This window comes from Cibotium barometz, chromosome 8 (assembly GCF_041138505.1).
Source record: "Cibotium barometz isolate CiBa-2024 chromosome 8, ASM4113850v1, whole genome shotgun sequence".
Lineage (NCBI taxonomy): Eukaryota > Viridiplantae > Streptophyta > Polypodiopsida > Cyatheales > Cibotiaceae > Cibotium > Cibotium barometz.
This window is the reverse complement of record NC_141053.1, coordinates 59053991-59068003: the sequence shown is the minus strand read 5'-3', so window position 1 is coordinate 59068003 and position 14013 is coordinate 59053991. Positions and strand designations below refer to the sequence as shown.

Here is a 14013-nt window from a genome sequence, read left to right as displayed (position 1 = left end):
GATAATAGGACAGCTTCTAAAATCAGGCAATGTTTATACACCCCCCAGACAGAGGATTGACACCAGTTGGGAGATTGTTGCCAGTATTACAGCATGGCAGATCTCGAGAGCTAGATGCATGGAGGCTATTGAGGGTGTCTAGATTTTTGGGTCTCAATGCATTAGTGCTATATGGGGTGATATCATCCATACTCTCATGGCTACTTGGGCTCCTATTCAGGAGTCCTCTCGTTCCACGCAAGCAAAGCGCATTGTATTTATGTGGGAGTGGGGGGACCATGGCATTTTCTTTTCCTCTAGTCCCATAGGTCTCTCATAGCATCATGATGCTCCTCAGTGGTTGAAATCACCTTACATATTGGGGTGATTCTATTCTATTCCATCTTACAGCCATGGCATTTTCTTTTCCTCTAGTCCCATAGGTCTCTCATGGCATCACGATGCTCCTCAATGCTTGAAATCACCTTGCATATTGGGGTGATTCTATTCTATTCCATCTTACAGCCATGATTGTTGTATGCTTTTTTCATACTTAATAGAAGTCTCTTTCCTGAAAAAAAACAAATCAGGCAATGGAGTCAATTTCGTGAGCATAGCTATAAAACCTAAGACCAAGATGAGGAAACTTCCATTGCTTCATTGTTGGACCCTGAAGAGGAGGCACCTATTGGCTACAATGGATACATGTCCTAGAATGATGGGAACTCAGTTTTGATGAATACGGAAATGAAATTGTTCCTAACAGAACCATATCTATCATACTCTCAGAACCAAAAAGAGTTGAACCGATTGAAAACGACAAAAACTCTCTGCTTGTTATTGATACCATTAAGAAAAAGAAATAAGGGGCCAGTGTCCAAACTAGCAATAAAGCACATGCTTGTGCTTTCAAAGGTGATAGGCACAAAAAAAAAGAGGAGCAGTAGAAGGAAAAGGAGAAAACACAAAAGGTCAAGCTTCAAGACCTTTCACCAAGAAATAAACCATAACTTGCAACCGGTGATTAAAGAGTAGACTTGCAGGAGTAAAAGAATGATTGTTATCTATTGCAAGCTTTTGGACATATGCTTATGCATGCATAAAACACACCCTTTCCCAGCACTTCTGCAAACTGGAAAGGCTGTCCTTGAACTCCTCAAAAAATGGCAGATTTATCATGCAAAAGTTACATTTAAAAGCGCAGCTTAACAAATGCAAATTGCAATCCTTGCAATGTTGATGATCTCACAGGAAGACGATTTGATACATGTATATATGATACTCACTAACAAAGGCTGCAAAAAGAACTAGAAGAGCAATGAAAAGTAGAATAACAGAAGTCCGAAAGCAACTTCACCTACTAAACTTCAGGTATTTTACTTTTTTTAAATGTCGTAACAAGAAATGGTAAGTATACAAGCACACTACCTCTACTATATCACCCACAATTTTTAGTGGTTGCCTGTTGTCAGGCAAGCGGTGCATCTGAATTGCTGGGACAGCTTCTACCATCTCCTTTTCCTCCTTGGATGGACTTCTGTCCACCAGCACACCTGTTTTATTAAGTTAGAAATGCTTTCAAACACACTGAAGTCAGTGGCAAGGGATAACTCCTTAGGAAACTACAAGCCGGAAAATATGCTTTCCTCCTTAATTGTTGCAAAAGAAAAAGCTGGAGACATTAAGAGTTATGAAGGGAGTAAGTGTACATGCCCACTACTTTTAACTGGCATCATGTGAAGGATAAACATCGATGCTGAGACAAAAGCCACCCTACACCTTTACGTTATTTAAGTATAAATGTACCTTTGGTAGCACCTTCCTTATGAAGAAGAGCTGCATACATGTCTTCAATTTTTAACATTTTACAAGAGGATTCAAAGTGATCTACGGCCTGAAAAAAAGCACGTTCCTAAAAGGTGAATTTGGGCATGTTCCTGGATTCATCTAGGTATATATATATATATATATATATATATATATATATATATATATATAGAGAGAGAGAGAGAGAGAGAGAGAGAGAGATCAAAACAAAATTCATAGGAGCTTATAAACGTATCAATGCTTTAAGAAAGTATCATGACTCTCATAGCATGCAATCTGAGACTTCAAAAAACTGACTACACATCCAAAAAGGTAATAATTCAGCCGAAGATAAACACAGCTCTCAAACCTTATAACCCATAAGATTATATGAAAATTTTTGTTCTTTTTTTTGCTATGAACACTATAATTTTGACCTTCCTTTCACCATAGCCCCCACTGCAGCCTGCCAGCGAAAAAAGGGATTGAGAACGAGTTTGAAAGAAAAAAGCCCTGCCTACAAAAGGCTAGAGTTGCATGACCCAAAACAACACTTTTTACCTACTTTTATTCTCCTACTCTTACCCTTATGCTACTCCACTACTTTTATCTCTCACCCTCTATCCACCCTCTTCCAAAACCTTTGATTTTAAGGCTAAACATTAGCGACCAACTTATTGCTTTTGCACAGCTCCAAATAGGGACAATTGTAACTGTACCCAACACACCTTGAATCATCATTAGCCACTTGATTGTCACACAAACCTAAAGCCCACTTCTTAGAGACTCAATTCAACAGATGCATTCTAGTCCTCGATTGGGAATTCTATAGCCGTGTAACAGCATAACATGCACCACATTCTCTAACAGGAGGGGACAAACTGTATCTTCTTGTGAAAGTCCTCTCCATGGCTCCCTCTGCTACAACACTTCTATCAATCGAGGCCTTTGTTCACTTGGGCTCCGACTCCTACAACTCTAAGTGCTGACATCTTACATCAAGCAGCTCCCACCGTGTGTTGCTCTCACCGGCAAGCCTTAACCATGTAGGTTCCTTTGTTGCATGAACCTACTCCTAAGACATCTTTCCTTGACTCTGCATCCCATGTTCTTGATGGTCTTGGTGTAATTGATCTCATGTGGATTCCTGCTGCTCATTCTCTTGCACTCACATTGGGGACAATCCCCTGTGGTCAAAACAATTTCTTGCAGATAGAGGCCAAGAGCTACAGGGACCTTGGCACCTTATCTCTTCTTGTTTGTTGCCAAGGTAGGGCTACAGGAGTTGCATCTTCCCATCCACGCACAAGAGAAGTTTCTTGACTCAGAGTTTGCCGATGACACAATAGCAGCATATTTACCTAGGAGATGAGGGGAATCTCCCAAGGATTCGCCAATGCAATAGAGATCTTCTGTCGTGCATCCGGTGTACAGTTCAACTGGAACAAGTGTCACCCATAGTTGTCACGGTACGAAAATACGATACCGTACGGTACGATATGAAATTTTGGGGTACGGTACGATAAAATACGGTTTTTATTTTTTACACTTACAAGCTATGGAGCTTCAAGCTTGAATGTGAGGGAAGGTTGGGAGGGGAGGAGTCTACAGTGCTTGAGAAACCAGTACATGGATATGTGTCTCTCCCGGTTGGATCTCCCGATTGTCTCCAAAAAAGAACCTGGATGGGTAATGCAATACCAAAGGTCTCCCAGTGTAGCATTTATGACTAAGGGACCGTCCTTGCACAAATACGAGGAGTGCATCTAGGGTGATAAGTTTAGGGATTCCTCTCTAGATCAAAATGGCCATGTCCAAATGTTCTCCCTTGTGCATAACTTGAGAATCTAATTGTCTAGCCTACCTATACGAGGGATCCCCAAGTGATGTAGCAAGATTCTCTCATCCTACCAATCAAGTGTTCACTACCAGTCTACCTCGCCAGATTTTTTAGGTCTCTATGGAATACTCAGTGGACACGAAAGTTGCGAAGTATTGCGAGCATTTGGGATCTTCGTAAAGCAGGGTTTCTATTTTTTTTTAGCATTTGGAAATGTTTTTTCAAGGAAAAAAAAATTTGGGGGGGGGGGAAAACTAACTAACTAACTAACTCGTACCGTACGATATCGTACGAATTCGTACGATATCGTACCGTACGACTCGTACGTACGAATAGGTTCGTACGCGTACGAGAAACAACTATGGTGTCACCATTTGGCTCCCTGAACAACAAGGTATCCTCAAATAAATGCAAAGAAAGATTCTCTCCGGATCTTTCTATGCATTTGGACACTAGTTTGACTGGTGAATCACCCTCGGGATGTCCAGTATTTGGGCTTTGCTGATATCATCAGTAGTCCTATGAGATGGCTTGATATTTCCAGAGGAATGAGAGCTTTGCTGATATGATCGGTAGCTCGTCTGGCAGTTCTAGTGTTACTAGTAGGGCTGGAGGTGTGACCAGTATGACTAGGAACACTGGAACTCGGGGTCATCTAGTATGACTAGACCCCTGAGTGTGATACATGGCTTGAGAACGAGGGATTTCCAATGTATATATATACCTAGATGAATCCAGGAACATGCCCAAATTCACCTTTTAGAAACGTGCATGTTATATACTCATGGTAGTCAACCCACAAGACTATAATTATCAACTCCATTATGCATAGTATGGACTAGCTACTACGACATCCCCACTAACGCCATGAGTGCGCAATAGTGGGTGTAGAACTCTGTATCAAGATATGCTCTCACACACGCACTCCACACACACACACACACACACACATAAGAACTCTATATCAAGATGCAGGGCAAACTCAGCCATAATGAAGCCTAGCACTAAGGGAAGTAGCAAATAGAAAGAAATAGTACAGCAAATAAGTAGTTGATAGGGCAAATGCACCGCTAAAGATAGAAAGAATAGCACAATATCAACTGGCCGCAACTCGCACGAAAACTTCACAACGTGAAATCTGCATGTCCGCTAATATGACTGATTTCCAATGTATATTTGCATATGCACTTCACATTATGTATGTGCGAAGATAAAAGAATTTTAGGTGCATGACTTGTTTTCGTGTCCTACATGCTTGCCCATGTTTGGTCTCGTAGCATTGGGGACGCCCAGAACTACTGGCTACGAGACTGTGTGGATGCCTTTGCTTGTTGATTTGCGATTGGCTTTTTGCATGCACCAAATCTGGCCATCGAAAGGCTCAAAAACAATGTCTAAGGCTTAGTTATATTTTATAAGGTGGAGTGTTCACACCCGCATTAAAAATGGGTGTCAACACCCCAATGGGCACACAAGCATTTAAGTTTTTTTTTTTTTTAAGTAAAGGGCTTGTGTTTAATACGAAGGCTTGTGGTATATAACATAAAATAAAAATAAAGGACTTCAATAGCCACGTGGAAACTTCTAGAGCCCTTTTCACCATGGTAGTCGTTGAACTGAAGCGAAACGAATACTCTCTATCTCTCTTTCCTGCAGCCAACTGAAGCGTACGATGCTCTCTCTCTCTACCACAAGAAGACTGAAGCATTCGATAGTTTCTCTCTCACACACCAGTCAATTGAAGTGTTCAAAGCTATTGCCCTTCCTCTCTCACACAGGCTGAATGAAGTACATCATTATGGCTCCCTGGCCGGACTGAAACACAAGCATCACTCCTTCCCTCCTTCCGGGACTGAACCAGTGGCAGGCCCCATCATGCTATCTTCTTCTGTTTCGTACAGAGCTGCAACCTAAAGGAGAGAAAACAGCTGGTCACACCCTTTACTTCTTTCGTACAAGGCAGTTTACTGTGCTGGACTGCATACTGGCTGTTTAAGGAGTGAGACAACAGGCCATCCCTCTCATCAACATTTACACGCTACAAACAGGGAAAGACACCTGATTGACATCATCAATTTGTCTCTCTCACACACACACGAAAAGATGGTGAACCCTTCATAAGATTCAGATGTAGAAACTGCTGAAGCCTCTTCATTGAATAGCTTACATTTGATACAAGAGAAGTATCCAAAAAGAAGGTATGTGTTGGAAAGAGTTACTGCACATATATGTTTCCATTTATGTGTAAAGACTAGATGAGCCTGGTTATCGAGGAGCATCTAGTATTGTGTGAGACTGGGAGTGCTTGTGAGAGCCACATAGTAGACTATGTGAGACTGGGCACCTCCTGTGAGATCCACACAAGGCTAGTGTAAAGCAGGAAACACCCCTTGCCTTGGGCTTGGGCGGAGTAACTAGTTTTACTTTGTTTTCATCTTTGATACTTGGAAATCCGGTGCAAGAGCACCCTCTACATGTATCTGCAAATACTCCTTGTAATAAAGTTTTATCTGGCCCCCCGCCCCCCACCCGTTCCGGACCCATTGTGTTGTCAACTTCTCTAAGTCTTTTATACTCATTAAGTGAGTATGGGTGAGTGTGGTTCATAGTCACAAGGGACGGGGGACAGTAACGGGGGACGGGGACGGGGACGTGGACGGCCATAAGTAGGGAACGAGGACGAGGGAGGAAACGGCACTCAAAAAATACTTTTTTTTTAAGTTTTTCTACTCTACACTTATTCTACTTTTGGAAGTACATCAAAATGAGTACAAATTTACACTAAAATGGTAAGCTTTTGAGTCATATTAACAAAATACGCCGATCAAAGAGTGAAGGTGTTGACGGTTCATTGTATTAATAATTACGTAGATACAAAATGATTCATGACTCAAGAGTCAGGACTAAGCCTTAAGGAGGCACAATACATGGAAGGACTCAAATGAGTCAATGACAAAAAGTGCTAAAGCCTAGAAGCTAGAGGCTAGAGCTAAGTAGTAAAGGCCAAGGCCCATGAATCATGATCCATGAATGATCATCCACGTGAAGTGCTCGCCTCATGGTCATGGGTAGCTTGTGCCAAAGGAGCATCAAGCTCATCCTCACTGGCATGGTGCTGCTGCTCCACCTCATCCTCTTGTTGCTCTTCTTGTTGACTCATCTCCCACTCAGTGAAGGGATCTGCCTTCTTGGTCACGCTCTTGCAAAGCATTCGCAAGTTCGCGCAGGGACAAAGACAAGGTCATTGGCACGCTCTACCTGTCAGAATATGCAGCGGAGATGATGACCAAATCTGGGAACACAAGAGCAAAAACGCAGGCAGAAAAAACAGCACAAAAAGAGAGAGATGTAGGCGTGTAACTCTGCTCTGATATACACAAGAAGATCCCGAATATGATACAATCAGTGGTATGGGGGTGGGGGCCTATTTATATGCCCCCACAAGTGCAGTCGGCCTGCTGAAAAAGGGCTCCACGACTGCATATGCAGTCGGCCAGCAGCATGCACCCAGTCGGCCAGCTCTGAGGAGTCCACGACTGATCAAATACAGTCGGCCAGCTCCAATACACATATCAGATGTAGTCGGCCAGCATATAGATCCTCCTACCAACTCAGGGATGCATCCCAAGCCACAGAAAAATGGGAAAAAATGGGGGAAAAATACGGAGAGTGGGGAAAAATGGGAAAACACCTCATAAGGGCGGGCACACCCACAACAAAGGCCCTGGTGTATAAATCTAGACAGGAGATGACTTCTAACACCCCCTCTCAGCTCCTGGCTGTGTGACCAACCACTGGGAGCTGGGGTGCCGCCTGAGCAAATCCTGAGAGCGACTTCGTGAAGAGGTCCACCGTACTGTCCTCCGTCGAACAGAACTCCAGCAAGATGTCATCAGCAACAATCTGTTCACGAACAAAGTGCCTCTGGATGACCATGGGTTCCTCCAGTGGAAGCCCAAACCTGCAATGTAACCTCCTCCTGCTCCGTAAAACTGCTCCTGGGGCATAAGTAGATCTCCTCGTGTCCGGATCTCCTCCCCAAACCGAGTCACTCCAACCGTGGAGTCGGACTCCATCCAACAATCCCCCTCCTGTGTACAAGAGTCCATGATCCTTCGCATGCCGCAGAAACCACAGGAAACGCAATCCTGCCTCACAAAGAGACATCTGCAACCAAGAGCTCAACTGCCTCATCAGGAAGCTCCCGTCCAATCCGGTGTCCATCAACCAGATCAATGAACCATACAGCTTCTGAGTCACAGAGACATCACACAGCTCACAAGGATCAACACCTGTTACGGTGCACAAGCAAGTCCTGGAAACCTGATGAAACCTGTCAACCACCCCCTCTGAATCCGGAACCACAAAGCCTGGAGAAACCACCTCCTTCTGCAAGTAAGCACCTGCCACCTGCCTAGCTTTCCGAAAGGTCCCCGTGGAAAGAACATCCTCAACTACTGGAAGTTCTATGTCCCGAACACGACGAGACATCAGAGCATAAGTGACCTGTTCAGCTTCCTCTGACTCACGAACACAAGAACTACCAACCTCAGTACTGGAAAGTTCCTGCCAACTGCTGCCATCTACTGGTAAGCTATCCACCACCTGGTCTCGGAAAGCCTGTACCTGCAGCGTATCCACACCTGAGTAGCTATTACCACACTGCCACTCATCACAATCTTGAGGACCTGGGAGAGAGAGTGCTGAAAGCCTGTAGACTCCATTCTCCACTCCACCTTCCCAAACCACTTGGCCTGTTGCTTTGTCCCGGAGAGCAACAAAATGCTCATCAAACTCCACCCGTACGCCAGTCTTGCAAACCTGATGCACTGACAACAGATGAAAACCAAGTGCCGGAACATACAACACCTGGGAGGAATGCTTCCCCCCTCTGCCATCGGGAACTATCTCCATCCTGCCCTCACTGTGAACTGGGATAGTGGACGTATCCCCAGTAAGAATATGACCAGAAACCATGCAGAGATCCTGTAAACCGGAACGGGAAGGAGTCATGTGCCTGGAAGCACCACTATCGAGAATCCACTCCCGAGTATCCATTGCGGAGAGTCCTCCAATCTCCTCCCTGCCTGAAGAAAATGAAACATCGGTGTCCATCACCTCCAGGTGCACAAAAGCCGGAGTCTTCGTGATTGCTGAGGAGTCTTCACCCTTCTCGGTCTTCCGCTTGGGACACTGCCTCCAGTAGTGGCCTTTCTCGCCACAATCATTACAGGTCCTCTCTGCCTTCAGTTTCTCGCGGTCAGCGTCGGACATCTTCTCAGAAGACTTCTCCGATGAAGCCTTCCCCTTGCCCGAGTTACGGCCTTTCGACCGTTGGCCAGTAAAGGCCTCCGAACCTCCACCCTGAGGAGGGTTCGTGAATCGTTCCTCCTGGTCCAAGACCATGGGCACAAGCTCCTCCCACGTGATGGTGCTGAGCCTGCCACTGGTAATCAACGACGAGTAGAATGCTGAGTACGAAGAGGGCAAATGTGACAGCAACGTGATGGCCATGTCCTCTGACGATATCTCCTTCCCAGCCTGAAGAACCTCCTGCTGAAGAGCCTGCAGCTTGTTAATATGCTCCCGCATCGTCGACGACTTTGCAGGGCTCATAACCCGCATCTGTACTTCCAAGGAAATCCTCTTCATGGGCGATACCCTGTTGTAAAGTGAGGCCAAATGCTGCCAAATACCTCTGGCCAGCGTCATATGCTTTATATGATTAATTACCTGTGGTGTGCAGTTGAGGAAAATAAACGAACGGACCCTGGCGTTGACGCGATCCCACATCTGCGTCTGGGCCTCCCGGTCCTTTCGGGTTGACGGTAACTCCCCTTCCTCTACTTCCGGCCGTGGAACACCAACAACGACGAAATCGGCGAGATCGTAGGACTCCAGAACGGATTCCATCATCACCTTCCATATGCCGTAGTTGCTCCCGTCCAACTGACGGTCCACCGGGAACGTGGGGAGTGTCGGGATCTTCACATGTCTCTCGGCCATCTCAAACAGATCTGCCATAGAGGGGATGTACTCTGAAAAGGGTGGGTGGGTGGGAACAAAGAAGAACTGATACCTGCAAGTGGCTGTCCAGCAAATCAGCCCGCCTTCCTCTTGCTTCTCCTCTTCCCGAACAGTCCAAAACAGTCCACCAATCAGCCACAAAAAACAATCCCCCTCTTGCTCACACAAATCCCAAGACCTATCTAGAGCCTATGGCTCTGATACCATGTCAGAATATGCAACGGAGATGATGACCAAATCTGGGAACACAAGAGCAAAAACACAGGCAGAAAAAACAGCACAAAAAGAGAGAGATGTAGGCGTGTAACTCTGCTCTGATATACACAAGAAGATCCCGAATATGATACAATCAGTGGTATGGGGGTGGGGGCCTATTTATATGCCCCCACAAGTGCAGTCGGCCTGCTGAAAAAGGGCTCCACGACTGCATATGCAGTCGGCCAGCAGCATGCACCCAGTCGGCCAGCTCTGAGGAGTCCACGACTGATCAAATACAGTCGGCCAGCTCCAATACACATATCAGATGTAGTCGGCCAGCATATAGATCCTCCTGCCAACTCAGGGATGCATCCCAAGCCACAGAAAAATGGGAAAAAATGGGGGGAAAATACGGAGAGTGGGGAAAAATGGGAAAACACCTCATAAGGGCGGGCACACCCACAACAAAGGCCCTGGTGTATAAATCTAGACAGGAGATGACTTCTAACACTACCTCGAGTCGGTTCCTCTTCCTAGAGGCAATGTGGCTGTAGGTGTTTCAAAGTTGCTCCAAGAAAGGAGAGCTGACGGCCTGGCTAAGTATGCAGATAGCCAGCTGCTGCTGTAGCTCCGGTCCATCCGAACCAAAGTCCTCCCACCATAGAGCAGCACCAACTTTGGAGCGGTCGATCTGTGCATCATGACAGCCATAGGAGCCATGAAATGACCTGTACATGGAAAGCTGGTCCCTAATCTTGCGCCTAACCGATGCATCAGGCACAAGACGGTCCAAGATGATCCTCAATCCAGTGCTCACCTCACGATCGCTATCCTGCTTGTTGCCTTGGAATTCTGGGTCCACTACATAAGCTGTTGCATGCAATGGAGAGTAGTAGGAATTCCACCTTCCTAGACACAAGGCATGGATCTCCTCGTATTTGTCTTCGTCAGGCACGAAGTCTTTCAACTTCTCTATCATGCGATCCATGGCCTCGTAGACCTTGCCTATGCATGGTTCCATAGCGTCTACAATCCTCAATAGGTGGACTATGGGCCTCACCATAGCATCCGTGGTCTTCACACGCTCCCACCAAGAGGCATCATCCACCCGTAACCTACACTCTTGGCCAATGTTTGTCTCGGTGTCACATGCACTCTGCACTCAATGCATGGTGACAAACTGGCTCATCATCAGCAGTGCAACATTTGTACATTATTAGAACCCAATAGGATGATATTTGTCGTACGCCGTGACCCCATTGTACATCCTCAGTCCAAGATAAGTAAGGCACGAGCTACGTAGGTCATTCCTCAGCCTTAGCGGATCAATCAGTCAGTCAAGTCCTTTAACCCACTTCGAGAGAATCATTCATGCATGTAGAGTCAGTAGAAGCCTTAGGGTTTGCATCAAAAAGCACTCTGCATTTTGCATAATGTGCATTCATATGCCTGTGCATCATTTAGAACATCACAAAAGCCTTAAGGATTTTACTAGGATTTATCTGGTATTTTTTCCATATTTTATGGTATTTATTTAGCATTTAATGTCATTTATAAATATAAACTTTATTAAATAAATGAACAGCCAACTTGACCAGCCCCCCCTAGTTAGTATAAATAGGCTTGCATAGGGCTTAGTTCTCCCATTCAGTCTTCAGTGAGCTAGGCACCTTCATCCTCAGCATTAGGAGCAATCCCGCCTTCAGCCTAGACTGGTCCCAGCCCTTTTGGAGCTTGCGTTTGTGCTTTCAGCCTTCCCTGTAGCTTAACGCAGCCATCCTGCAGTCCCATTCAACAACCAGCAGCTCCACAGTCCCTACAGCCATCAGGCACAGCCATCTGTACCCTAACGCAGCAGTTGTGTCCTTTCAGCCTACAAGCTGCATACAGCACACTTTCAGGCCCCAGTTCAGTAGGTACCCTCTGCGTTTGAGCATAGATCACCACCAGCATGTATTCAGGTCAGTTCAGTCTTGCGTTTGCAGTTCTACAGCAGTTTACCTTGCGTATTCAGCCCAACAGCAGTGCCTCCCTCCTCTGTGCATCATCCATACATGCTACAGTCATCTCGTGAAGGTAATATATCATTCATAAGCATTTTCAGCATATTTACATAGCTTAGAACAGTCCACCGCAGTCCTTTCTCAGCCTCAGGTGTGCAGCCCTTCCTCATGCCCTTGGGAAGAGTGCATAGGCTCGAGATCAATTCATTGAGGTGTTTCTTACAGCCGTGTATAGTTCAACCAAGCTTCCGATACTCCAAGATCTTGCGTTTGGCTTATCTACAGTCCACAGTCATTCTCTCTAAAGTAATAAAGCAAATACTATCTCGTTAATGGGATAGGGAGCCCTTCAATGGGTAATTTGGGACCCAATCTGGTGTACAGTTCTCATATCTCTCTCTCGTATCTCTTTAAAGTTTGAAGTATTAAAGTGGATTGCTAAACTCACGAAACTCAAGATACAGAAGACGGTGTGAGCATTTGTGTGACAGAATCCTTCCAATACGAAGACTTCCGCTGCATATTACACTGGGACTCTTGCATGTCTACAAACTCGTCTCGCAGGCACGAAGTCTTTCAACTTCTCTATCATGAAATCCATGGCCTCGTAGACCTTGCCTATGCATGGTTCCATAGCATCTACAATCCTCAATAGGTGGGCTATGGGCCTCACCATAGCATCCGTGGTCTTCACACGCTCCCACCAAGAGGCGTCATCCACCCGTAACCTACGCTCTTGGCCAATGTTTGTCTTGTCTGGGACTCTTGCATGTCGACAAACTCGTCACTAAGGAAAAGCCCCCTCAAAGCACCGCTACAATCCTTCAACCGGCCCAACATGAGGAAGTTGTAGGCAAACCAAGTGTCATAATATTTGAGGAGAGAGAGGAGAACCTCTTGTTGAACTCATGCCGAAATCTTTGGTGGTTGAGGACAAAGGAGACCATGGTGTTGGGCCTTGGCCTCCTCAATGAGCGGGGTAATCCATGGCAATGCACCCATGTCCTTGAGGAGGTTGTTTAGGCAATGAGCCACACAAAAGGACATCGTGACATGTCCATACATACCTTGGAGGATAGCTCCCGCCGCCCTATTGGAAGGCTCCCCATCCGCAACAAAGCCCACTACATGCTCGAGGCCAATGATCTCCATGGTGGTAGCCCACTCCGCCGCAAGCACATTTGCGCTCTTCTTGGTGCCGGATGGATCATGAGATGAGATGAAGTACATCTCTCCGCGGAAATATGCAACCACGCCATGAATAATCCTCTTGCCGGTGTCATTCCATCCATCCACAATGAGGGAGACTCCATTCCTCTCCCATTGCCGCTTTGTGTTGTCGGCCGCTTGCTCTACAATGCGCTTCTCCTTCTTGAGCAATGTAGTGCGCAAGCTCTCGGATGAGGGGGCGTACAGGTTGAGCAATACACCCCAATCTTCTTAACCACGATCTTGAAGTATTCCGACCTATTCAAGAAAGCAATTTACTAATGACAAGGAGACTAAGATGATGAAAACATGAATGATGAATTGGCAATGATCGATTGCACTTACCTAGCCGCTTGAAAGGCAATGTGGTCATGGAAGAAGAAGCGGGCCACCGCCATATCCACCTCCTCCTTCAACTTGGGTTCCAATTCTCCCCAAGTGTAGATTGTCGTCGTGGGCCACGCAAGGGTTGAGAGACCGTGGAGATGGAGGGTGCCAACGTCATGGATGGAGCAATATTCCGACTCAATGGTGATGGTGATGGCATGCATGATCCCGATCCACCACATGACTCCATCGTAGAGACTTGAGTTCCTCTCCCCATTGTCACAGGATCCACGGCCATTAATGGTGTCCTTCTTGCCACTTCAACTACCTCATAGACGGCAAGCTTGTCAAGAAGTTCCTGAGTGTAATGTGAGATGGGGGGTGGTGGCGGAGGGGCAGGTGGTGTTCAGGTAAGCGTGAAAGAGAGATAGGCATGGTTAGCCTCAAAGGGGGGTGGCCGGATGAAGAAGTCGGGGAGAAGGTGTTCCAAAGTCGGAGATCCCATAAGGTAGTCCACTGTGCTACTACCTCCTGAGTGAGGGAAGGAGGTGAGGGCGTCGGAGGAGGGCCATCAAGACATCCCATTACAAATAACGAGACCACGTGCAGCTCCCAGCTCTAAGA

General features: G+C 46.1%; 1 protein-coding gene across 8 annotated transcripts in view; it reads right to left on the bottom strand.

Moving 5' to 3' along the window:
* LOC147636485 (uncharacterized) overlaps nucleotides 1-14013 on the bottom strand; it is an 82691-nt gene that overhangs the window by 40485 nt on the left and 28193 nt on the right. For 6 of the 8 annotated variants that reach the window (XR_015266551.1, XR_015266552.1, XM_086801940.1 and 3 more), the window contains 2 exons: nucleotides 1786-1873; nucleotides 1408-1532 (listed from right to left, as the gene is read on the bottom strand). The exons of 1 other annotated variant lie outside the window; for it this stretch is intronic. Coding sequence is in view for 5 of the 7 variants with exons in the window: in XM_086801940.1 (XP_086658066.1) it covers nucleotides 1408-1532; nucleotides 1786-1873 (213 nt within the window). In the remaining 2 variants the exon portion in view is untranslated. The remainder of the gene's footprint in view (nucleotides 1-1407; nucleotides 1533-1785; nucleotides 1874-14013) is intronic. One more of the 8 variants, XM_086801941.1, reaches the window with a different exon arrangement.